This window comes from Centruroides sculpturatus, unplaced genomic scaffold, assembly GCF_000671375.1.
Source record: "Centruroides sculpturatus isolate CEXI.00-Female unplaced genomic scaffold, Cexi_2.0 scaffold1186, whole genome shotgun sequence".
NCBI lineage: Eukaryota > Metazoa > Arthropoda > Arachnida > Scorpiones > Buthidae > Centruroides > Centruroides sculpturatus.
In genome coordinates this window covers 244,399-271,224 of record NW_019385378.1, presented here as the reverse complement: position 1 = coordinate 271,224, position 26,826 = coordinate 244,399, and the positions used below count along the sequence as shown (strand labels likewise).

The 26,826-nt window shown below is 27.5% G+C and overlaps 1 protein-coding gene and 1 long non-coding RNA gene across 2 annotated transcripts in view; one reads left to right on the top strand and one right to left on the bottom strand.

Moving 5' to 3' along the window:
* Positions 1–7,764: 7,764 nt before the first annotated feature.
* On the bottom strand, positions 7,765–13,268 carry LOC111638330. The gene is made up of 3 exons (XR_002758842.1): positions 13,146–13,268; positions 12,906–13,056; positions 7,765–8,053 (listed from the first exon to the last, which is right to left on the bottom strand). It is a non-coding gene; the product is annotated as an uncharacterized LOC111638330 (long non-coding RNA).
* A 4,287-nt stretch (positions 13,269–17,555) lies between these two features.
* Positions 17,556–26,826, top strand: part of LOC111638324 (laminin subunit beta-1-like) — a 75,674-nt gene continuing 66,403 nt past the window's right edge. The window contains 1 exon segment of the mRNA XM_023384017.1: positions 17,556–17,912. Within this exon segment, the coding sequence (XP_023239785.1) occupies positions 17,849–17,912 (64 nt within the window). The 5' untranslated portion in view covers positions 17,556–17,848.

Below are 26,826 nucleotides of genomic sequence, written 5' to 3'. Positions count from 1 at the left end.
TGTAATTTATTTTCAGAACAGAATTCTTTCAATATTTATGTTACTGTTGTCAAATTGTTGTTAAAGATATGGTAAGTTTAATTTATCTATAATAACTTAAAAACTTTATAACTGTGTAAGAGCAATAGACTGCATTAGCAGTTTGTGTTTTCAGAAACTTGTTTATAAAAGTGATTTTTGAAAACATCATATAAAAGTTTTTCTTGTGTACTTTATTTCATTATTTCAAAAACAATTATTAAAAACTAAGGCCCAGATGTTCATGCAAAATTCATATTTTTTCCAAATATCGTTATATCTTTAGGGAATGCATAAAAATAAGTTTTTGTGGCTTTGCAAAGTTTTGGGCCATGTTATTTGAGTGTATTTTTGCATATTTTTGATGCTACAGCAATATTGTATGCATATTTAGCTCATTGTTTGCTTAATTAAGCAAACAATGAGCTAAGTGAGATGAAATAATTTAAATGATGTGTTTTTGTTATATTTTCTTTGTTTTTATTATTACTGTTGAACATAAAAATGCTTTTTATATCAATTCGCACTGTTTCTTTTGGTTCATATACTTTTTTTTTGTTCATTCATAGAGATGTTTGGATAAACAAAACTTTACTGATCCAAAATGTAAATGAATTATATGGAAATGCTGACACAACCATAAATTTTTTGACAGACATTGACCTATGTATAAATAAGGGGCACAGTAAGTGACTGCAGATGTAAAAAAAAGATTTGACAGAAGGGTTGACCATACTAATTGCTATTAAAACAGAGTAGTAATTTAAGATACTAAACATTACAACAAATTGAAGCAATACAATGTCAAACTAATGGAAATAGAAAACATGATTTTTTACAGATTTTGAGAAAACATGATGTAGTTTGTGAATGCGGGAGAGTTCCCATGTTCTGATGATGACAAAATATTTAGTGTGTACAGTGTATATGAGGACATGAATGAATACTTCATTCATGTCCTCATATACACTTTAATTCAGACTTTCAAACCTTAAATAGCCAGGGTATTGAGTGATGTGATGGCTTCAACAAAAGCTAGTAAATTAATTCATATGTCAGTGTATTTAGAAAATTGTATTTTCAACTGATAGAAAGATACTCTTCTGTAAAATATATGATAGGATATTGGATAAAAATTGGATCAGATAAGCTGTTTCAAGTTAAGCGATATTTAAAAAACAAATTTTCACATAGAAAATGAGCAAAGGAAAGACAAAGCCTGTTAATGAGCAGCAATAGACAGATACTTTGAGTGTTTCAGTCTAACATGGATCTATATTTAGCATTCTTGTCAGCAGTAAAAAATTAAATAAATATGTTATCAGAGGATTTTTAAAGAAATATTCAAGGAAGCACATTCAAACAAATATGATTTTCTTAATGAAGGTTTGTATTTCTACCAAAAAGCTATCATGACACCTGATAGAATTCATTATAAGATAAAAAGCAAAATATATATATATATATGTTAGTATCAATGAAACAATGAGTAGTGTAGATCATATAGCAGCAAGCATGAATAAGAACTTTGGATATGAATGGATATGGTAAAACATACTTGCTAATGATGGAAGAAACTTTTGGAAGTTGTCAATCACATGATAATTGCAAAATTGCTTAATCATTCCCTGAGTGTGTTGTGGCCAAATGGTATAGTTTATGATGCCATTTTATTGTTCATTACTGATTCTGCACCTTACATGAAAAAGGCTGGTCAAGGACTTAAAATGCTGTGTTCTAAAATGATATACATTACATGCCTTATGCATGCAATGCATTGAATAGCTGAGAAAGTAAAGAGAAATATAGCATTATGGATAAACTAATTTCATGTATGAAAAAATATTTCTAAAAGTACTTAGTAGAGTAAGATTGTTCAAGAATTTATTGGAATCTTTCACTCCCTCTGCAACCAGTTGTTACTTTATGGGGTTCCCTGCTAAATGCTATTAAAAATTATGCCAATAATTTTGAAACAGTTAAAAGAAATAGTTATGGAGCTTGATGGCAAGGAAGCTACTGCTGTATGTACAACACAAACATTATTCTAGAAGAATATGTAATCAGTTGGTGTAGATTCAAGCCAATTTTCATTTTCTTTATGATGTGATTTTGCAGCTTGAAAAAAGGGTTACTTGTTGTGTGTATGTTTCGGAAATAGTTGAGAAGGTAAACCAGAGTTTTCCTAAAAGTAAAGTTGCTTTTGTACTGTACATGCTATTTCCAAAAATCTGTATTATGTATGGGAGAAAAATGAAGGATATACTATTTTGAAGCTTATTGCAGACAGATTAAGAGAAAAAGAAAATGTTTCTCTAGAAACCCTGGAAGAACTATTAGTCCAAGAAGTTCTGTGTTTTAAATGTGCTTCCATTACCTCTCATGATGCTGAACATTCCTTCTCTAGGTACAAATCTGTACTAACAATCAACAGAAAAAGTTTTGCTGTTGAAAACCTTCAGCACTATTTAGTTGTGCATTGCAATATCAAAAGTTAAGTGAATGTAATCTTAAAATCTAAGTAAAATTTTAGTTTTCCTATTATTTGCACACTTCATTTATTTTAACAACATGATTGATTAATTATTATTTAGGAAAAAGTACTGTACCTTAACATAGTTTAAAAAAATTTTAGTACAGTGGGTGATCAGTTAACGAACAGATCGGATAACGAACACTTTCGCAAAAGATTTTTATGTTCGGACAACGAACACATGATCGGATAATGAACAGCCCACAGAACAAACATAAGAAGAAGTGTAAAATAATGAATACTGATTGGACTTTCCTTGTCTTCGAGCAACAATTCGAAACTTTTCGGAGTGTGGGAGACGTCGACATCGACGCTCAAGCCGGTATATACCAATCGGATAGTATTCCTCTGAACTTTGAAACTCTCTCTTGTAATTCCAGCCTTTTATTTTTCTGACAAAACAATTCTTTTATGTATTCGCGAGACTGTCGGGTAGGCACTCGTTAAGTTTTGCGTTGGTTTTTATTTTCGAAAGTTGAGAGTATAATACTAAAGATTAAAGAGTGGGCAGAAGATTTCTGATGTTGCTGGGCAGTGTGGCTTGAACAGGTCTACAGTATGCAGCAGTTCAATCTAATTTGAGAAAAATATTGTATAATCAAGAAGACTCAAGCAGCTAAAGTAGTAACAAAAATCATATCTGAGAAATAAAGAACATCGAAGAGCTCATAATGGAATCCGAAAGTTATCTGACGACTGAAGACCGCGAAGAATTCTTGAATGAAGAACACCAAGAAACTCGGCGAGATATGTTTTCTTCTGAAAAAGTGGATTAATATCGATATCTGTTATTAAAGATCCTTTGAAGAAGTGGGAGGATGTCAGAACAACGGTCTTAGAATAGCGTCCAAACCAGGTTGAGGCTTGGGGATTTCTACAATTGCAATGCTATTAATTACTTACAAAAAATCCTGACGAAGCGAGAAAAGCAATCGACATTAGACAGATTCTTTAACCCTTTCAAACGGAAAAAAACATGACTAATAAAAATGCAAGACTGTGTATGTATGTATTTTTATTATTACATANATTCAGTTTTATTCAAAATTAACACAGTTGTGTTATTGATATTTATATAATGTCTGTTTTGCTATACATTTTTCAAAAAATAAAGGAAATTATGATAAATTAATTTCATTCTACTGAAAATTCAAAGATTGCCTTTAGTCAGTCAGTCATACTGTAAGAGAATGGCAGATAATATATCAGCTATATTTAACTTAAATGAATCTGTGATGCTTTTTAAATATTGATCCTCATAATAAGAAACAAGTTAGCACCAAAAGTTATTTAAAATTTACTAAAATAGAGATATTGAGCATATATGTAAATAATAGCAACCTTGGGATTAGAAACACACACTATATCTGCAATAGCATTTAATCTGTGAAAGACAATTTTATATTTATTTGAAATTGTTTAAGTAATTTATAATAATAAAATATTTTCAAAATATTTAGTTAATTGTATGAAACTATTTAAAAATCTATGATTGCATTTTAATATAGTTATATTTTCATTCTCTTTTGAATGTGCATAATTCCTGTTGCTGTCAATATAATATAATTAATATATATTATATTAAATACTGTCCACTATCATTAATGATTGTGTTAAGAAACTAATAGTAACAATACAATAAAACATTCAATAACGCACAATTTGATAATAAGAGTACCAAATAGGATAACATAATTTTATAGATGCTTTCTGTCTGTTCTGAATGGTTTTGAACTTGCTAATCTTTTAAAAATACAAAACTGTATAATCAAAGGTAAATTTAATAATAGTAAGGTAAATAAATGATGAATCTCATAAAATTGATGGTAAATTGCAATAGAAGCACTGCTCTACACAAGATTAGATTTAAGAGATTATTTATATACATATAATTAGATTATAGATTCAATCTTATTTGTGTAGATACGTATGCATTTACTTATATAAGATCTCTACACATTATCTTCGTCTACATAAAATTTGATTTAGAAGCATTACCTATAAATTTAGTTTTATATAAATAGATCTTTCTAAATTTGCCAAAATAAATATCAACAAGATTCACATGCCCATTTTATTAATATTATTATTCTTTTCATCATCTGTCTGAATAATCTTGTCATCAGTTAATCCATTTGAGATTTACCAAAAATTTGTTGTTATAATTTCTCTTGAAAAACTTATCATCTTTTTAATGTCTGTAATACTCATAAATGATCATATTTTTTTTTACTTCCTTTCTTAAAATCATATAAAGTGTTGGATATAATAGTTACATTGAGAAAGATTTCTCTTTGTAAATTTTTTTACGATTCGCGTTGAAAACCATTTAAGCAATTTTTACAATAGTAATAAAGACACTTTTGTTTTTCGTGTAAAAGTCTGTTGAAATTTCGAATTAAAAAATAATGATTTTGGTATAATAGTAAATTCGCAATTTTACCGAATTTAAACTTACTTATATAATACGNTGTTGTGTTTGTAAATATATTGCCAAAAAGAAATTGAAAATAAAAGCATATAAGTGAATTTATTTATTAAAATTATTAAAAATTGCTTATAGAATTCTTAAATTTTATAAAATTCAAACAGGACATAGGAATTAGTCTATTAATTTAGATTTGTAAACTCAGAATGCTGTATTAAAAAACTTAGCATGTATATAACTAAAATATAACAAAATCATGTTATTCTTTGTAGTGTAGATAGAATTATGGTAGCTTTTCTAATGGATCCTTTCAGTTGTAATACTTTACATAAAGTATATGCATATATATTTTGGATAGGATAAAAAGAATATATAATGACTGTAAAGTATGTGGAATATATTGTGATTGGTTATCTCTCATTAACCAATAAGTTGTACTGAAAAATACAGTAATGACACAAACATTCCACTTGAACACATTTGAATTTAATATAAATAAACCTGTATAAATTGTTAACATTTTAAAAAAATATTCTTTAAATTATTTTGTGATTTACCAAATCTTATTTTGTTTATTGTAAAAAATTGATGTAACTTAATATTTCATTTTTTTCATTTAAATAATAATAGCATTTTTGGAAAAACTGAAATTCCTTCTGAAATATTATATCAGGTATGAAAAAAGCAAGTATTAGATAAGGAATTCAAATTTCCATATTTAGAAAATTAAGTTATTTCTGTTCTAGAAAAGATAATAGTTGATAACAAATTTTCAAAATGTATAATTTCTTACATCATTTATCGTAAGAATATAATGACAATATAGCATAAATGAACATGTAATTGTAGAGTCGTTTTCCAAAGAGACAGAAGATAAAAATATAAAACTGTATTTACGTAATAGTGGCTGAAGATCTAGTGAAGACCAAAATGCATCCCACGAAGAAAATCATTCCTTTTTTGATCTGTTCTCAATTTTCTAATGCTCCAATTCAGTTTGATAAGCCTTGTCTAATATCTCCATGTGTGGGTAGTATGATATAAGATAATTATTTAATAAAAATGGAAAGTTTCATCTACAATTTATCAATGTAATGAAAGTTAATGTATTGTGACACATTTTTTATTTTTAAATATTCAATATTTATTATATTTATAAATAATATGTAATATATAATAAGGTTTTTTTAAAGTAAATTTTAGTTGAACTTAAAATTGTTCTAGGTAAAGTTTTCTTTTTTCATTAATTATTATTGCTTGTGAAATCTGCCAAGAAAGTTATTTATAATTATTCTGCTTATTTATTATAGGCATAACATTATAATCAGATACAAAATGATTTTTGTTTTTTTTATGATCTTATGATTGGAACAGTAGTGTTCCAATTAATCATAAGGTCATTTTGTTAGTGTAACATTGGTATAATGATATAAAACTACACTGATGCACATTTATTAAATCATTTATCATTATTAAAAACTCAAACTTTATGGTCAATTTCAAATTGAAAAAATAAAAAAGTCATTCAGTTTTATTCAAAATTAACACAGTTGTGTTATTGATATTTATATAATGTCTGTTTTGCTATACATTTTTCAAAAAATAAAGGAAATTATGATAAATTAATTTCATTCTACTGAAAATTCAAAGATTGCCTTTAGTCAGTCAGTCATACTGTAAGAGAATGGCAGATAATATATCAGCTATATTTAACTTAAATGAATCTGTGATGCTTTTTAAATATTGATCCTCATAATAAGAAACAAGTTAGCACCAAAAGTTATTTAAAATTTACTAAAATAGAGATATTGAGCATATATGTAAATAATAGCAACTTTGGGATTAGAAACACACACTATATCTGCAATAGCATTTAATCTGTGAAAGACAATTTTATATTTATTTGAAATTGTTTAAGTAATTTATAATAATAAAATATTTTCAAAATATTTAGTTAATTGTATGAAACTATTTAAAAATCTATGATTGCATTTTAATATAGTTATATTTTCATTCTCTTTTGAATGTGCATAATTCCTGTTGCTGTCTGTGGTTATGAAAAATTATAATTTATTGTTGAAATGTTTAATAAAGAATTTCTATATTAAATGCTTTTTGCATTTAATATAGAAATTCAGATAGTAAATAGTTTAGGTGCTGTATATTGATGGCTGGATGGCCACATGGTTAAGAAAGGCATCAGCCTGCTACACTGGGAAATCCAGGATCAAATCTTGCGAACTCCACTGGAATTTTTCTTGGATTATCTGTCCCAGATATGTCAGCTTCGTCTCTCACTACCCCATTATGAACCTGGTTGAATCCACAATGGTTTATGGGAAAAAAAGTACTGTGTTTATACAGTCTCATAAATGAATTTACTGTGGCAAAAAGAAATATCAATATTCTAAGATCTGGTAAGTGACAGAACAGATATGAAACTTCATTTAATTAACAGTTTTATAATAAGTATGAATTACTCAAATACTCTTAAACATACTGTTAATATTTACATATAAAATACAATTTATTTTTTAAATTAATAATAATATAATAATTATATAAAATTTTAACAAATAAAGATAAGTATAATGAAAATACAAAATATTTGTTGATAAACCATTATCACAAACTCTTTAATCACAAGAATTAAAATATAATTAGTTCTAGAATCTACCAAATGATTATATAATAAAGATTCAGATTTGAATTCATAAACTTTTAAATACAATTAATATTTACAATTAAATCATCAGTCTAACGGTTTAATTGGCATTATATGTTTTGCCCGAATTGTCTTAGTTCTTAAAATTTGGAAAGCATTCTTCCCTTAGCATAAGAATTAATAAAGTGTCCAGATTTTTCTGATAGCCAGATGGCTGAGCAGTTAAGTTGGTGGCCTCCCACTCTGGGGACCCAGAATTGAATCAGGATAGGTTGAAAAATCCCAGAAATTTTCAGGTGGTGGTTTGTCTGGATATGTTGGGCTTCATCCCTCACCACCTGGCCTCCCAATCCCATTGTGGGCCTGGCTGAATCCATAATGGATTTCATAAAAAGGTTCCTCTTAGTACCTACAGGGCAGAAAGAGTTTAAAAAAAAAAACACTTAAAAATTTTATTAAGAATCTCATTAGTCTCATTATTTTGCTAGAAATAAATTTGAATTCAATTTATTTTTCATGAAAAAACGCATCAATCTGTAGTTTTTTATTTGAATTTATTCATAATTAATAAATTTTTGTAAATCTGAATCTTATATTTTGCTTGAGAATAACTTAAAAAATTGGCAGTTATTTTTAATCTTTCAGATAAATTCGGTTAGAAAAAAATGTATATAAAGCTTATTACATCTATAAGTGAAACACACTAAATATGTATATTTTAAATATTAATTTTTGGTATTATTATTTATTTAATTTTAATATTAGGATCACCGAATATGCTACAAGGATTTACATCAATGGCGTTTTACTGTTTTATATGTAGTTATATGTTTAATAGCAGACCTATAAAACTACATTTAATTTTAATTTTATGTAAAGGAGAATAAAATTAATCCATTAATTTCTTATCTGCAAGAATTTCTACAAGTTAGTCCAAACAATAAGCCATTTTTTCAGTGCTGGATAGCTGCAATAAAACAATTTTAACGTTGCAATTATGTAACATAATTTATAAATAATTCTGTAGCTTCAATTATACATTATTAGTTCACGATGCCGTAAAATTATGTAGAAAGGCCCTAATCCGCCTACATGCTGTAAGTCAATTCGCCACTGTATTTGATATTCTAAAGAATACTCTCTCTGACCTTAAATTACTAATCATCTGGGCAAGGCCGTCTAGAGCCTTGGATAAAGAGGGCCCTTTTGCCACATTTTTTAAACAAATGAGATACTTATAATGCAACCTTAAACAGTTTTATTCTTGTTAGTAAAAATAACATTAATTTATATGGGTAGGAATCCTTAACTTTTTCCCATGTCCTGGAAAAATCCCCAGCTCTCACATCTAGACGGCTTTGTATATGGGGCATAATTACAGCCATCACTGTAAGTTCTTGCAGATAAAAAAAAATCGAATAATTATGCAAAACAAAAATATCACCATCATCAGTTTGTACATCATATACCACTTATGAAATCAGTGCAAATGCCCATTATGATTGTTAAATTAATACTGTATATCATTAAGAGATAATTATATATTATAGGGCATTAGACATCAATATGAGTAGGAAATTTAATTGTTAATAGGCCTACACTATATATATAGTTAAGGTGGGAATCATTGCATTTCCTTAAGGACGTCTGTAGTTTCAAGGCCAGGAAATGGGTGGGTGTTTGAACTGTGGGTAGTCGAAGGGCGCGCCTTCACTTCCGTTCTCATTAATGAATCTCACGTTATTTGCCAAAGCTATCGAAATGTTTACTAACGATTAAAATGTTTATTCGATTTTTAATCATAAAAGTTACAAAATATTTAAAAATTTATACTGTTATTAAATACAATATATCCCAGTACTGTACTTTACTACTAAAGTCTGGTTTAGATTGTGGCTCACATCTCCTGTCAGTAGGGAATATTTGGGAATGAATCATGCAGCTTAAAAATCAAACATTCATTCTAAAAAATTCAGAATTAATTAAATAAATTATACTTTAGAATTTATTATATATTTTTAAACTTTAATATATAATTTAACAGTAAAATATATATTATTTTAAAAATAAAACTGGATAAAAATTGTGATTTTTAATATATATTTTTAAAGCAATTAATAATAATTTATACTGTAAAGAAAAAATTAATTTATATTCATATAATTTCTTATATATAGGGCCTATATAAAAAAAAAAAAAGATAGACGTTTACTTATAATGAATGTCAATCTATATAATATAAGATTTTATCTAAATTCTTAAAATTTATTTAAATATGTTAAATAAGAAGCTAAGTAAGCTGCAGCTTAGGGCCTCGTATCGAATCTATAGCAAAGGGCCTCGCGTTTTTATGTGTACCTTTATTTAGTGGAAGGGAAAGTCTATGTTATAGCTTAGGGCCACAGCAAGTCTTACTTAAAACCAAATTTTAAAAATTTGACTTAATTAATGCTATTATTTGTGAAATTTAATTACTCTTTTATTTTGATTTTTCAAGACGATTAGTTTCAATTTTGATGTATAAAATTAACTCTTTCGAGCAGAAATGTTTTCCTGACAAGCTGTAGAAATTTTGTCAATAAATAATTTTGTTGTTTATAAATGCTTATTAACGGATTTTCCAAACAACAAATTTATTTTCTTTTTCCATTTTGGACAGTATTTATAGTATATACTGTATAAGGTTTTTTTACAGCATAACAAAATTATAAATTAAATAAATTTAGCCCATTTTCTTGTATATTCGTGGTTTAACGAAAAGGACAATATATTTTGCTAGAAATTCTTGTCGTCATCACTTGCTTTGATTACTTGTGAAAATACTCTTTCTTGATCTCTCAGTGAATTTTTATCCAGTGTTAAAGGAGATTGCACAATCCCGCCTAAAGGGATCATTACATGGTTTTAAATTTCCTTCAGTCATTTCATTTTATGTTGACTGTAGACAGATTTTATGACCGAAGCATTATTTAAAATTCATCCATACATTTCCTTTATATTTAGGGTGTATCTAAGTCGCGGTTTGTCTGGGACAATCCCGGATTTCTCTTGTTTTTAACCTTCAAAAATAAAATAAAATTTCAAATATAACCATTTTATAGATCTTCTAATGCAATAAAATCAATTTATAGGTTAATGTATAAATAATTTTTAAGAAATAATCTTAGTTTAACCATCTTCGCATCTATTTTTCACTCAGTTTACCAAGTTTACTTTAGAAATAAAATTTTTTTTTTTTTTTTTGTTTTAGTTGTCGAATATCGTGAGTGAAACAAATTAAAACGAAACGCATTGATTTGTGATAATTGAAATGGTAAAAAATGATTTTCTGTGCAAGAAAATTATCCATTATTATATAATTTATTCCAGAAAAGAAAAGGCCCATTAATAAAGTGTATAGTTTTTGAGTAACTTTTGCCCCCTCCCTACAGTTGTGCTTTTGGAAAACTCACTCCCTTTTAATTACGTGTATAATAGTTCATACACTCCGACAATAAAGAAATGACCAAAAAGTTCTAAAAATATTTTCTCACGGTTTATCCACGTGACTGTTAAGTGAGCTTATAAGAACAAATTCGTATGCCATTAACATCATTAAAAAAGTCCACATAGACAGTGGCGTAACTGAGATTTATCTCTGAGGATGATCTAGGAGGATGATTTAAAAGTACAATCAGAATGAAGAAATATTAAGCGTACTATAAAGAACTGTTTATTTATGAACAATAGTCATTACAGTGATTTTAATTTTAGATTTGTTGTTTAAGACGATTTTTGTTTTTGTTTAAATTTTATTCCTAAAGTCTCTGGGGATCCGACACTCACGTTACCTCCAAAAGTACAGTACGTCACAGCACGTAAACAATGGCTCGATTCCTTCCATCCCCATTGTGTACTTTTCTCGATCCTTCCTTCCCTTAAACTGTACATGTGATTAGTGGACGACCCCCCAAGTTAAACACGTTTCTTGTTACGTTTTATGAAATTACCATCTTGCTTGAAATGGAACATGAATAAAAAGGAAACCTGTCTAAAAGGGAAAAAAAATTCTTCGGAACCAAACGATTTTCTGTTGATTATTCAAAACGGAAGCGTATAATGCATAGGCCTATAATACAGTAAAACCTGTAAACCGGAATCACATGGTTTTCCGGTTTAAACGGGTTATTTCTTTTTAAACATAGAAAACTACTCCTTTTTCGAAGTATTTTCCGTTCAGGCAATTTCGTTTACAGAATTTCGTCATTTAGGATAATGGATAGGGGATTCTGAAAGCTCAGCCACTCCCTCCGGTCTCCCTCCTAGCTAAGGGCTTGCATACATACAGGAAAGCCTTTAAATTACCAGTGACGGGAACATAAAAATATTGCCATCGCTTTGAGGTTAATTTGTATGCATTTTTATTTTAAAAAAAGTTCATGAAATAAATGACCGCTGTTTAGACTAAATTGAATTGGCTTATATTAAATGAAACTAAAACAGAAAAATTAATTACTTTTGCATATTTTATACAATTTTTTTAAAAATGAATATAAGCAGATCGTATTTATATTTTACTTTAAAAATGTTTACATTACATGCGTATTTAATGTACCGTACGTTCCAATTGCATGAAAACGAAAAATAAAGTTATAAATTAGTGCCGTTTAAATAAAATAACATGTAATTGATCAAAGTGTGTAAAAAAGAGAAGCTGAATTGGTATTTTAAAGTCAACATTATAATTTTAAAACGCTTATTCAGCCCTCCACATTCATTAATGCAACATATAATCAGCACTTAATCCAGTTTGTTTCTACTGACATAAATTAAGTCTGATATAAATTTACAATAATATACATGAACAATTTGTGAATTAGTTATGAAACCCAAGCAGAGAAAGCATTTCTTTTATAATATATATATATTTAATTTATTAAATTTAAATTGTCAGCAACGAGTTGCGTAACTTTCCTGGCAAAAAAGCTGAATTTTGAGGGTAGAGATAAGTTTTATTTAAATAAATATATATATATAAATGCTAATAACCACCAAAATTTAATAGCATCAATCTCCCTAATACGCAAACCTCCCTGCAAAACTTCAGAAATCTTCGATAAAAGGTACAGGAATTATTAAATTAAGCTTCCGAAGTAGGTAAAATAATTATATTATAAAACAATAATAAATTAAATATAAATAAAAACAATAATACGATTAAATATAAATAGGAAATAAGAACAGTAAATAATGAAGTAAATTGGTAAACATTAAATTAATACCAGAATAGACGAGCGAATGAACGAAGTGATTTTAAGGCATCAGACTGCCGCTCTGGGGATCCGGAAACGAATTCAAACGGGTCAAAAAACTCAGAAATTTTTCGGGGGTGGTCCGTCTCGTCCCTCACCAGCGTGTTGTTCTATTGTGGACCTGGCATGGGAAAAAGGTTCTGTTAGTGTCCACATGAATATGGACTAGAGAATTCATAAAAAGAAAAACAAAGTGTGAAAACTTCTTACAGAATAAATATATTTACAGTATATTATGTGCAATAAAAGCATGCACCAGCCTCGATCTTGACGCACACGCAGCTACGATATTAATTTTCACCATCAATTTATTTCAGAACAAGTGACGAAGTGGTATCATGAGTTTTATCTCAATTTGAGCAAAGAACAAACGTCAAATTCATGTTTACGCTGGATAAAAGTACTGTTAAATCATTGCAATCTCAATAGCTTGTATATGGTTATGGTGGGTGGTCATCCTTCAGTCGATAAAAATAGACCTGAGGAATGAATTTTTCGCCATGATTACTGTCTCTTATTGATTGTGTGTCATTTTCTGACTTAAAAAAATAAGATAAATGAAATTATAGTGTTCAGTGGTTTTATTCATTTGGCCACATTGTGAACAGCACCATCCTCTTCTTTTTCTCTTTTCGTCCTGTAGGAACTAAGAAGACCTGTTTATCCAGCCCATTGTGGATTCGGCCAGGCCCACAACGAAGCAACCGGGTGATGGGCAAGGTCTGAAAAATAGGCTTCTTAGTTCTCGTAGGGCAGATTATGTAAAAAAATCTAATCATGAAATTATTAATACAATTATTAATGTTGAACGATGTCTATACGACAGAGTATAGAGTATCCAAGTATCTACGACAAGTAGATAGCAGATGATTCATTAGAAATATTGATGGATAATGGAAAAACTAGTTATTTTTGAATTTGGCATTACACTGAAATACGTCGAACTTTCTCCTACAGTACATATTAATCACTTACATTTATTCGCAGTATTTATTGAAAATGAACTTATTTATAATGAAATTATATAAAATATAATAAGAATTTCGCTTTTGTTCACGTTGATACAAATTTTCGAATAAATCCTATTTACGAATTGTCTCCAATCCTCCTATTTAAGAAAAATGCGGCCTTCATTTCATAATAATCAAAATTGTTTCGGTCTTTACGAGACAACAATAATTACCGACACGGTTTCAAAATTACAAAAATCAAAATTGTCATACTTTAAACAGAAATCGGAGATGCATCTTATAAAATTCTGAAAGTTAAAATTAAATTTAAAATAAAGAAAGACAACACTGTTTAAAAAACAATCAAGAGTTATTTATTTGATTCCATTTCCTTGAATACTCGACACTGAAAACTGTTTATAATGCTGTATTTAGACAGCTTAGTTTCAATGTAATGTATATTAATTAATTAAGGTATTATTTAGAATTAATAATTCATTTAGATTAATGTAAATTTAATACTTTCTAAGAACTTGAGGCCCACCAGTGGCCAAATGAAAAAAAAAAAAAAAAAACCCATGGTTCGCGGGTTCCAGCCTCGCCACGTGGAGTTTTTACCGGGTTTTCATCACGTTTGTAAAATTAAATAGGGGCCAATTGCCCATAGAAAATCCTCGGTAGATCGCCCGCGAGTTGGATTGCCTTATACTGTACTAAGATCCTGCAATTTGTTATTGTATAATTTAAAAATGGAAGTAAATGAAATTGTGTATCTATGCGAAAAATATAGATGATAATTTATAATTAGGGAAATAAAATAATATCTAATTTAATTAATATAATATCTAATTTTAAAATTATTAATATAATACAGTAAGTTTAATTTGGCCACCCAAAATTAAGATAAAAAATAGCTACAAATCGGAAATGACTGCAGTTCTTTGCCATATAATCCTCATCATAAAAAAATATATAAAATAGAAAGCATACAGAGCGCATTGCCTGTTAATATAACTAATATGGCTTGTATTAAAGTTGCTTTACTAGGCAACGTGCTTATTGGATGATTCTAACTTATAAGTTAGTAAACAGCCAAATAAACAAACTAATAGTACAGTTCGTTTCATGTGAAACAGACTATACTATTGGTTTGCTTATCTGCTCGTCATTTAGAAGCACCCAATGGCGTAGCCCGTTTCATTTAAAACGGACTATGTCATTGGTTTACTCATAGCCAAGTAAAAATTTAAATATCGATAGCCAACATTTGATACTGTAATTTTTAAATTAAAATATTTAATAGCATTTTTAATTTAATATCTTATTATTTTTTTAATATAAATATTTAAAAACTACTTTCAATTTCATTCACTGTTATTTGATATGATTAAAATGTCTATTCATATAGCTTAAATTACCATTATTATATAATATTTCAAAGTTTGAATCAAGATAAAACTTAAAAAAACAGAAAAAATACATTAAAATAGAAATATTTTCATGAAATTTCGTCTCATAGATACTGTAATAAATCATATAAATTTCATGAAATTTAAGAATATCGGTGAAAAATGGAGAATATAAATAACAAATAAATATATGATTTTAGGCTTATATAATGCAAATAATTACTTTGCATCAAATTATACGGTGATATCAAAGAATTAAATTACAAATTATTAATTAAAATCGAATATTTATATATTCTAAAGTGTTTTTAATTATTCATTACTAGGATAGTCACAGTTATGAAGTGTAAATACAACACGCGTGTTGTCTGGTAAAGCGGCTTTAATATAGCTGGATAAGTAAGCCAATCATGTAATCCGTTTCATTTAAAACGGATTGTCATTGGTTTGCTTATCTAGCTGTTTTAAAGCGCTTTACTACGCAACGTGCCCAATATAATAAACTTTACTTACTGTTTATTTAAACTTCCGCATGCCTATACAACTGGGATAAAAAATTTATAATATTCATCTGCTTATGAATAATCTCATATATCATTATATTTTAATTATTTTATATAACTTTTTCTGTCCGGAAGGCACTAAAAGAGTCTTTTTCGAATCCATTATGGGTTCTACCAGGCTCACGAAATCCGACATATTACGTTTAATTAAAAAAATAATTTTAAGTATATTGCTAAATTTTAATATTCATTCCACATCACTAAAGAATTTACTTGGCATATATTATAACTATTTTCTTTTTTTAAGTTAAAAAGAAAAAAACTAGAATAGAAGGAATAAAGCATAGTGTTTTCTCGTATGTTTAATTGATTTAAATAATACTTTTATATATACTCTAGCTGTAAAAAATTAAAAAAAGCTTCAAATTTAGACGCATTATTCTCATCCCTTGCGTTATTTATCGCAAAATATATGACGTAAGCCTATATTCAGGACCGTATGGGATTGGGAATAGAAGGAATCATTTCTTTAACAAATAAAATACGTTTCTTTATTAATAAAAAGCAGTCTTAAAGACTTTATTTTTCTTCGTAAAAATATCACTAATTTATAGGCGTAGAACCACTGCTTTATTCGGGCCCGGGCGGGGAAATCCCATCTCCCACCTCCCTAAGGCCCTATATACTTCTGGTATATATTTCATTAAATCTATATATTCGTCTATAACATATTAAATTACTATTTAAAATAAATATTAATTTAAAAAAAATTAAAGTTGTTTTTTACGCCATAAAACGATTTCTCTTAAGAAAAATATAAATTTTAAAATGCGAAATTCGTAAAGTAGCAGCTTATTAGATAACAATGCAAAAGGAAATTGCAGGCTTGTTAGCAAATATTGGCAAATAAAGTTTTATCATAATCATATGTTTATATTTGTCACTATTAAAATATTTATTTCTTTCATACCGATGTTAATAAATTTTATTATATTTAATTTTACTTTAACGTCATAAAATTAAGATTATTAGAACAAACATAATACAAACTATATGTAAATTGAAAAATTAAGAATAATTTATGATTACTTTAAAATATTATTTTTATAGATGAGTCTCTTCCAATGTGTTCCTGTTGGAGTAATCTGATACGTATAACAGTTGGGATGTAAAAAAGTGAGAAATAAAGCAAGAGGAACTTCAAGAAAAAATGTCACATCTATGCTACATTTTTTTAAAATCCTCCTACAATAATTAGAGAAATTCAGTTTTAAAGTATATAATCATTATAACACCGAGTTTAAGAGCTGTTTTAAAGTATTTTAGAGAAGGTTAAAGACAAAATTACTGCTCATTATAAATAATTAAGTGAATATTTCTGCCATAGTTCATTGCCTCACTTATACAGGATCGGAATTATTTAGCTTAAGGAATGTTAATACACTTCAATATTTTAAAGAATTCTTTTATGATATTGTTCTACATAAACTGATAGCAGTGTAAGGCGGCTGATGAACCGAGTCGCAGTTGCCGACCTTTGACTTCTATTCCATCTGTACGATTTTCACTCTCGGCAATCTGTTCTTTGGTTAACGTCCTTCGTTACTGTACGCTAGTTATGTAAGCGAGGACATATTGACATACTTTTAATTATATTCATACTAACGCGATAACATCTGTTATAAAACTTTACAAAATCAACTCTCTTATCTACTTTAACTATTATTAAACTATATATATAACGAGTTTTAAGTCAGATAATGAAAATTAATCGCCCCATTTTTGTAAAAACATTAATTTTAAATTGTTTGTGTCAAACTTTATGATAGATCGGTGAAAGTACAGCGCCTAATAAGGTACTGATTTTCGGTTCAGTTGCAAACTAGTGACAGCTGGAGTTGGCCTAAAGCAGTTGGTGGGGCCTGTTGCCAATGTAAGGCCCTTCTAATTGACATATTCCAGGTCAGTAAAAGCATCCGGCAGGGGCGTGGGTGTGCGGAAGACGATCGAACCCGAAGAAGGAGGGAGTTGGCTTGGAGACCGACGGCAACATGGAGACGTCGTTAACTTACAACTTATTCCTAGTCATCTTCCTTGTTTTATGTAACCTTCCAGGTAAAACTTTATTGTTTCCGTTTAAAAATCTTATCAATTACTTATTTTATAGTTTCAAATTCGCGGTACAAACATATCGATATGCTTTAATTAGTAAATTATGCGCGTGTTAATTAAACTTATGATAAAGTTAATTTTTCTACTTCCCCTTCTTTTTGCGGAAATGAACATTTATAGAACGGAAGGAGGAATTCCTCCTCATCCTTATTCTTCCACTTGAACTTTTTCATTGTTAAAAATAGTTTTGTGTCAATTTCAAGCAGATGTAAAACTTAAATATTTCAATTACATTTAAATATAGATTTATATAGGAAAAGTTTGACATGTTTCAAAAATGATACCAATAGTTATATATGTCTCATTCCTTTTGATTAAGCAATGTGCCTTTTTTTTTTATTTGGATAAGTAGTCAAATTTCAAGTAACCAGACTAGAAATTTGGAGATGTAAAAACATTTATTCCTGAATATTGTTTTAAATAAAATCTATTTTTATTTTCTTCTTCTTATGCTTATTTATTCATGAATATTTTAATTGAATAATGTTTTATTGTTTATAATTCTCAAAATATTAAAAGAAAAAAATGATTTTGTAAAAATGATTTTTGTATGTTGCATTAAAAGGTAAATTCTAATAAATGGAAACAACTGTGTTTGTTAATTAAATATGCATTATGTAAATCTGTATATATATATATATATATATATATATATATTAAAATATATTTTCCTTTCACTTCTATATTATTTATTCGAGTGTTTCCTGTATATTGTATGAATTAATGGAACGGGCATCCAGATACAATAATAATAAAAATAATAATAATGGATTTATCTAAAAAATTATTTAAAATTAGAGTAAATCAGTGGTTACCTTCAATAGAATACTGTTTACTGTAATATTTAGATTATGTTAAGAAGAATTTATAAGATGGTAGTTTATATAATATTTTTAGCTGAAACTATTAAAGATCAATGACATAAATAACAAAATGTAGCAAAAGTAAATAACTATTATTTTAATATATTAAATGAAAGTAATTCAAGAAAAATAAACTGTTACATCTATTATGCTTAATTTTATTAAACATAGTTAATATAAGTATACTGTATTATATTTGTTACTATTTAGTATTAAGTACGCTTCTTAATATATAGTTAGAATCTTAAATATCAGTATTTCCAAGTTTTTAAGAAACAATGATCTTAAATATTAGTAATATGAAAAATGAATATTTAGAATTTTCATACTTGTAGGAAAGTTCTTTGGCTGAGAAATTTACCAAAGAACTTTCCTATAGATTTTAAATTTTAATTTTAAACTTTTTTATTTATAATTATAATTAATAAGTTTTAAAGTAATTTACAATTTATTATTATGCATTATTTTGAAAATGAAACAGTAACATTTTACAAGCTTATTTCATTTCAGAAATGTTAAACTTATGTAAGATTATCTCTGTATACACAAATAAATATATTTATTTATTTTTAATTTCATTGATTTAATCTGTTTTAAACTTAAAGGCAACTCAAATTTGCATTAACAGAGATTGTTATTTTATAATTTAATACTGTACTGTATTAGAAATCTTTTTATAATAAATAAATATATATATCTTTTATGGATAATATGTTTGCTATTCATTGTCAAATAATTCTAAATATGGTTGAGTCCACTTAAAAGAGTATCCTTGGGATCATTGTTGCATCATGTTCCCTTATCCAAAGTAACAAGATCACCCAGAGAGTTATTCATGGTATTTGATTCTCTACACTCCTTCATGTCTTAGGTGATCTAAATGACTTTTAACACGCACAGATATATTAAAATTCATTATCACATAATTTTACTCTACTTTCTTATTTATTATCATTTTTACATCATCAGTTTTATTGTTTTATCAAATATTCAGTAAATGTAGTATATTTGCCAGTTACATTACTTTCACTTCTTCCCAGAAATATAGTATGAATTCCTCTGAATGCACCCTTGATCCAAAATTTTTGAATGTTCTTATTAGAGAGTATTCCGAAATTTTGACATACAGTAAAAACATACAATAAGTACAATACTGAAAGAATAGTTTTTTTTTTTTTATCAAATTTTATTATGATAGTTTGAATAAAATGATTTATGATAAGTTATAAAAGTGAACTACTTGTACTATTATAACTATATATATATATACATAGGCCTAATCAATATAAACATCACTAAGCCTAATCAGGCTATTTTTCACTAATAGCCCGATTAATGTACTAATAGATTAATTATTATGGTGATTGTTTGGTTTATTACTATTATAACTATTGATGCAATAAACAACCTAAACAAATTTACTTAATTCCATAATTTTGTTTCAGATTGATTACTCAGTTTTATTTTCAGTTATCTCCTCAATCTCATATAATGTCTTAGGTGATCTAAATGACTTTTAACACGCACAGATATATTAAAATTCAGTTATCTCCTCAATCTCAATCTCATATTAGTCAATAAAATTTTCTTCTATGTTTTCATCATGCCTAAATAAAACAAAGCATCTTTATGAGAAATGTTTTGTTGATTTGTGAACACTTTCTATTTTGTCTTCAACTTGTTCAACCATTTTATCTTCCTCCATGCATTTTCTTCTAGTCATATGGCATATTTCAACAAATCTCAACAAATACCATAGAGAGTCCTGTCACTATGTACCTTATGTGGTAATTTACTGTAAAATTAAAGATTGACCCTTATAAATCTTCCTTAGCACAGTACTCTCTTATGTGGATTGCTGCTGATTTGGTGCTTATTTAAACAGATTGTTCTACTATTCAGTGATCTGTTAACAGAAATCATGCTATATGTAAAACTTGGTGAGAAAATTGGAAACTTGGAACTGTGCTCTTTTAAGCAAACTGTTCCCTTATCTGATGCTCTGTTAAATGGACTTGAATGTAATATTTTAATTCATATGAATTGTTTGTCATCTTTCTGTATAAAAACATTTTTACAAATTGAGTGATAAGAGTTCATTATATGTTCATTTGTTTAAAAGAAGACAATTAAATTTTAATCTATTTTTTAAATATGGCAATATTTAGACTTAATATACTGATCTTTTCAAATATTATTATTTTCACAAAAATTTACATTCTGTTCTTTTTTAATTTTGATTTTATAAATTATCTCTTTAGGCCTGTTTCAATCTCAAAACAAATTTTATCTTTTCAGTTTTTCTTTGTTTATTTCTTTTGCATCTATGTTTTTATTACTAAATTTTGTGATCTATATCTATCTTTTCTACATATTTTCTCAAGTTTTATCTTATATACTTGTTGATATATCGGTTATATTACTAATCTTTAATCCTTTATATATCTTTAACTATGTTTCTTATCTTTTCAGTTGCATTTTGATACTGATCTTAGTGTGTTAAAAGACAAAAGATCAGAGAATCTTTTGTCTTTTTAAATGTTCAATTATCATTCCTATAATTTAGGAAGCCTGCTTGGCTGTAATTTATATAATCTCTAAAGATATGTTTTCTTAGTTTTTTCTGAAGTAATTATTTTGTATTTCACTTATTCTTAGGACTCTTCCTTTTGTGCTTTTAATATTCTTAACATTAATGTTTCTTTAATAACATTATTAATATTGAAATAACAGTTTGAAATATAATAAATAAAAGTTTTTAAAAAATTTGCAAGAACATGTTTTACAATAATTTTATGCCTTAGTAAACTAAATAATATTTAATGGTATGATGTGTTTTGATATACAGGATGGTTGATTAACTTGATGGTTTTTAAAGATATACATGATTGAAACTGTAGGGGTGGAGAGAGTGATTTGAGCACACATGCTGTTTAACTCAGCAATTTAGTAACTATTGAAATTTGTATAAAATAATAAAAATGCATTTTGTTTTATGAGAAATCTTATGAGTTACAGGAACAACTTTTACAGTGCTGAGATTATTGTTTGGCATGGTGTACTTTTGGAATGATTGGTCCTTATTTCTTTGAAAACAAAGAAGGCAGGACTGGGACAGTAAATTCAGCTCACTGCATCAAAATGCTTCACAACTTTCTTGAACTGGGGTTGTGGCAATTTGATATTGAATACCAGCATCTGTGGATTAAACAGGATCGGGCAGTGACTGACACTGGAAACAATTCAAGGACTGTGGTAATAATTCTTCCTGAAATGTTGCAGAAAATCATCCAAAGTTTTAAGGAACAGTTGTAAGAATGTGTAGACATAGACAACAATATATGCTATCTTACAGACACAGTATTCAAAAAGTGATTATTTTTGAATCTTGTGTTAAATGCTTTGAGGTTAAGTGCAGGATGATGTTAAATTAATTTAGTGTAATTACATAACTTGTAAGTTATTTTAATTTAAAAACCTTCAGGTTAATTTGCCACACCCTATGTAAAGAATGATTAATAATTGAGCAAAGCTGATATATCAGTTATAAGAGAGAACTTAATTTCATTTATTGAATAGTTTTATTTAATGAAGCCATAATATGCTTTTAGGTTATAAATAGAGAAATTTTTATTAGAGATAAAATATGTTATAAAAATTTATTGCTCAAAATAATGTTAATAATAATTGCTAATTAAAAGTGAATTTATGTGAAAAATGAGAGTTTCAAACTGGATTTTACTTCAAAACTAATCAACACACCTTAATTTTTCAGCAACAAAACTCCTTTTTATTATCAAACACTGATGTTTTTTGAGCACTAATTTTTGAGAGTGTCTGATGATGGGCATTGAAAATGTCCAAAAAGTTTAGCATTTGCTACTATATTTCTGCACAAATAAGAGCATGCTTTTATATGTAAAAGTAATTTGTTTTTTTGCATTTTTGAAACATACTGTATGTTCTGCTTTGCTTATAAGATCATATCCTAATGTGTGTCAAATTGTTTTGGCTTTTAAGAGTACTGTACTGCTATGTCATTGTAAATTAGATGTGATTTGTGAAATATAGTGCCAATTTTAACCCATCTATAAGAAAATGCCCCTCTACCATATTTACTTGCATATAAGATGAGGACCTCTCATACAGGATGAGGTGTGACTTTAATCATTTAAAAATCAAAATAAAGAAAATTAGGTTTATTAATACAATTCTAATTTTATTCTGTTTAATCACAAGTAAAATATCAAATGAACGTAAATGTACACATTGTCCCACAAAAATTACTGGCATTTTAAACTTTAAGGAAAAATCCTGTAAAATCGACAACATGATTTGTTCATGTAAAGCTGGACAATCGGAAACATTTTTTTGCCAGTTCTTTACTATTGAATCCACTCTCTGTCGATTACACTTATGAGTTTCTCTGAATTCTAATTTTCGAATAATTATCTGTTTTCACATGGGAATGGATTAAAACTTATATTGGGCTCCCGTGTGATATTGGAATTCAATTCAAAGCTTTGCTTTTCCTATTGCTATTCATCTTTACTCCTGACAATATACAAGAATGATTCAAATGACCTAAATAAAAGACTTGTTTTTAAATACAAGAAGGTAAGCAACAGGTAAAAAAATGCGAATACACTGTTCACAAAAATTATTTGCAAAAACACAAAGAATCTTTCGCTCATGCATATAGGATGATCTAGGAATTTGAAGCTGTGATAAATGAACATAAACGTCGTCTTATATGCAAGTAGATACAGTACTTGGATTTTAGAGCATGCTCTTATATGTGTAGAAATATGGTAATAAAAAGGACTTTTTTGTCAGAAAATTGTTGATGTATTTTGAATTTTTGTATAATTTGCAGATGTTATTCATTTTTTGATTTAAAATGAGTAATTTTAAAATAGACAATCAAGTTATGTAATCTTCCAGTAAATTAAATCATTCAAATATCTAAAACCACATTTTGATTATTTACAAGAAAAATACTGTTTTATTTATAAATTACATATTTAGTATGCATGTCATAAATGAAATATTTATGTACAAAATGAGTGCATAATTTAGTTACAGTTGCAATGTTTTTAAATTCAACAATTAAAATGAATTTTAAAGTTATAAGGAGAAAGTTTTCTGGACTTAAGACAAAGGGAAAAAAATATTTAGTCAATTGACATTTTCATTTTTAATTAATTAAGGAACATAAACTTTTCTATTCTAGAATTAGTTTTAATTATAGAACTTTGATGTTTTCTGTAATTTCTTTGATAAAATGTTGCTTATTAAAATTAATATTAACAAATAATTTCTTTCTGCTTTCAATTTATGACTGTCACATTTATGATGTGAATTAAAGGAATAATCAGTAATGAACATGATGCTTGTTACTAATTCACATTACATAAAATGAAAAATATGCAAATACCCTCTGTTTTTTCATTCTATTCTATATTTTTGTCATTAGTAATTTTTTTTATGTACAGTACGGTTATAATATTAAAACATGATAATTAAGAAAACCACATAGACTTATAATTACAAAATACAGAGATATCTAATAAGATGCAATTTATACTGATGATACTGTGGCATGTTATCCTATGGGCAAAATGGGCAATTGCCTGGGTCCCCACCAATGGGACCCCATACCAATCTTCCAATCTTTTATAAGAAAATAGTTTCCCAAAAAATTTCCCTCAAAGAAAAATGTCTGAAGTCAACAGTACTGTACATGGCCCCAATTCAAATTTGCCTGTGCCCCACAAAGCTATAACATGCTGCTGTGATGATGATAAAAATGGATAGGATGGAGTAGTAATTTAATAAATCTAGTTGTTTTTCTTGATATGTCTGCATGCAAATTTATTTTTAAGTTCAAAAGCATATGAATATTACAAAAAATTGATATAATTTTTATTTTTCTGTACAACAGAAATTTTCTATTGAGATTAATATTTTCATTTAATTAAATAATTTTAAATATAAGCTTATATAGAAAAAATATAAAATTTATCAAACAATTTACTTCTAAAATAAAGTACTAGCTGAAATTTCAAATGATTGCATCAAACATTTCATACTATATATAGAAAAATTTTAAAATTGTTATATCATTTAAATATGTAGAAGTGTATGAGTCAGCAATTTGAATATATTATTATATATTTTTAAATACTCTACAGATTAGAGCTAAAACTTTTTAAAGTTTATTACCCTATAATAATTANCCTTCAAAAAATGATAATTCAAGACATCCAAATTTTTTTAATCTTAACCTTTCAACAGTGGGATAAGGTATGGTACTATCCCAAAGTAGTGAAGAATAAACGTGGGAAATTTTTAAAGTATTTTTCCATGCATTTTTTTCTCATTGCCGTTTTCGGAAAAAGATTTTGTAAACAGTTATGTCTAGCAAAGAAAAGTCTTTTTTTATTGTTACATAATTCATTTTTTTATGTGAATTTTTTTCACGGTAGTTTTTGGCAATACCCCCAAAAGAATTTAACAGATATATCCGTCCCTCAACACTGCCACACGATCGCCCTGGACATATATATCCATCCCTCATTGTTGAGTGGTTAACTAACACATGATTCACAGCTGAATATCAAATAGTAATTGGCTAACAAAATCAAATTTCATCAAAATTGGACCGAATATTTAAAAACTTGATACCCTTAAAAACCATTTAACATATTTTGTGCACATTGGTGACTATATATTTAGTCATTTTCCTATTCGAATGCCATCATTACCATTCTGCTGCTCGGATAGAAAGAAAGACTGTTGCAGGGGAAGGGGACTGAAGTTAACTCGTCCAACAGTAGTAGTTGACCATCTCCCAAAATTGAGAGGACGGTTCCTATAAACTTTCATTGCATTTACTCAAACTGTTGAAATATATAAACTGAACTAGCAAACTTTATACTTGTTCAGATACTTTTATATTTGGAAGACAAAAAATAATGTGATATATCCAGTGGCGTACTGTAGTGGGGGCGGCACTTTTTAGGGGGCGGCAAAATTACCTTTTAGGGGTCGGCAAAATTTCACAATAAATAATAATAATATCTTGTAAAAATTTGAAACATCCTAATCTATACTTGCATCGCGCCTACGATAGTACTATCGTTCTGTAGACTTTTTTTTTTGTTGTACGATAGAACTATTTTAAACAGGTCGCTGCACTACCACCGAATTTTTCATTGATTGTTCTGTGAAAAAACTGAATTTTGGTCTTTTATATAAAGGGGGGGCGAAATTTTCCTCCGCCCCGGGCAGCTGACACCCACGGTACACCACTGGATATATCCAAATGAGTGGTATAACAAAGAGGTATATTGTATTATTATATTGAAGACAATAAATTTAATGTAATTTCATATAGAACATTGATTTCAAGATCTTGCTATCAAAATGTATAAAAATTTTTTTAACATGAAAAATCATGCATATTTCAAAGATATTTATTCAACATAATAAAGTTTTGCTTTTATGTTTAATAATGTGATTTACAGATTTATTAATGATGTTTTGTCAAAATTGTTCAGAGATGAAAAATTGATGATATTTTTGCTTTCATATATAGTTAGAATCTTAAATATCAGTATTTCCAAGTTTTTAAGAAACAATGATCTTAAATATTAGTAATATGAAAAATGAATATTTAGAATTTTCATACTTGTAGGAAAGTTCTTTGGCTGAGAAATTTACCAAAGAACTTTCCTATAGATTTTAAATTTTAATTTTAAACTTTTTTATTTATAATTATAATTAATAAGTTTAAAAGTAATTTACAATTTATTATTATGCATTATTTTGAAAATGGAACAGTAACATTTTACAAGCTTATTTCATTTCAGAAATGTTAAACATATGTAAGATTATCTCTGTATACACAAATAAATATATTTATTTATTTTTAATTTCATTGATTTAATCTGTTTTAAACTTAAAGGCAACTCAAATTTGCATTAACAGAG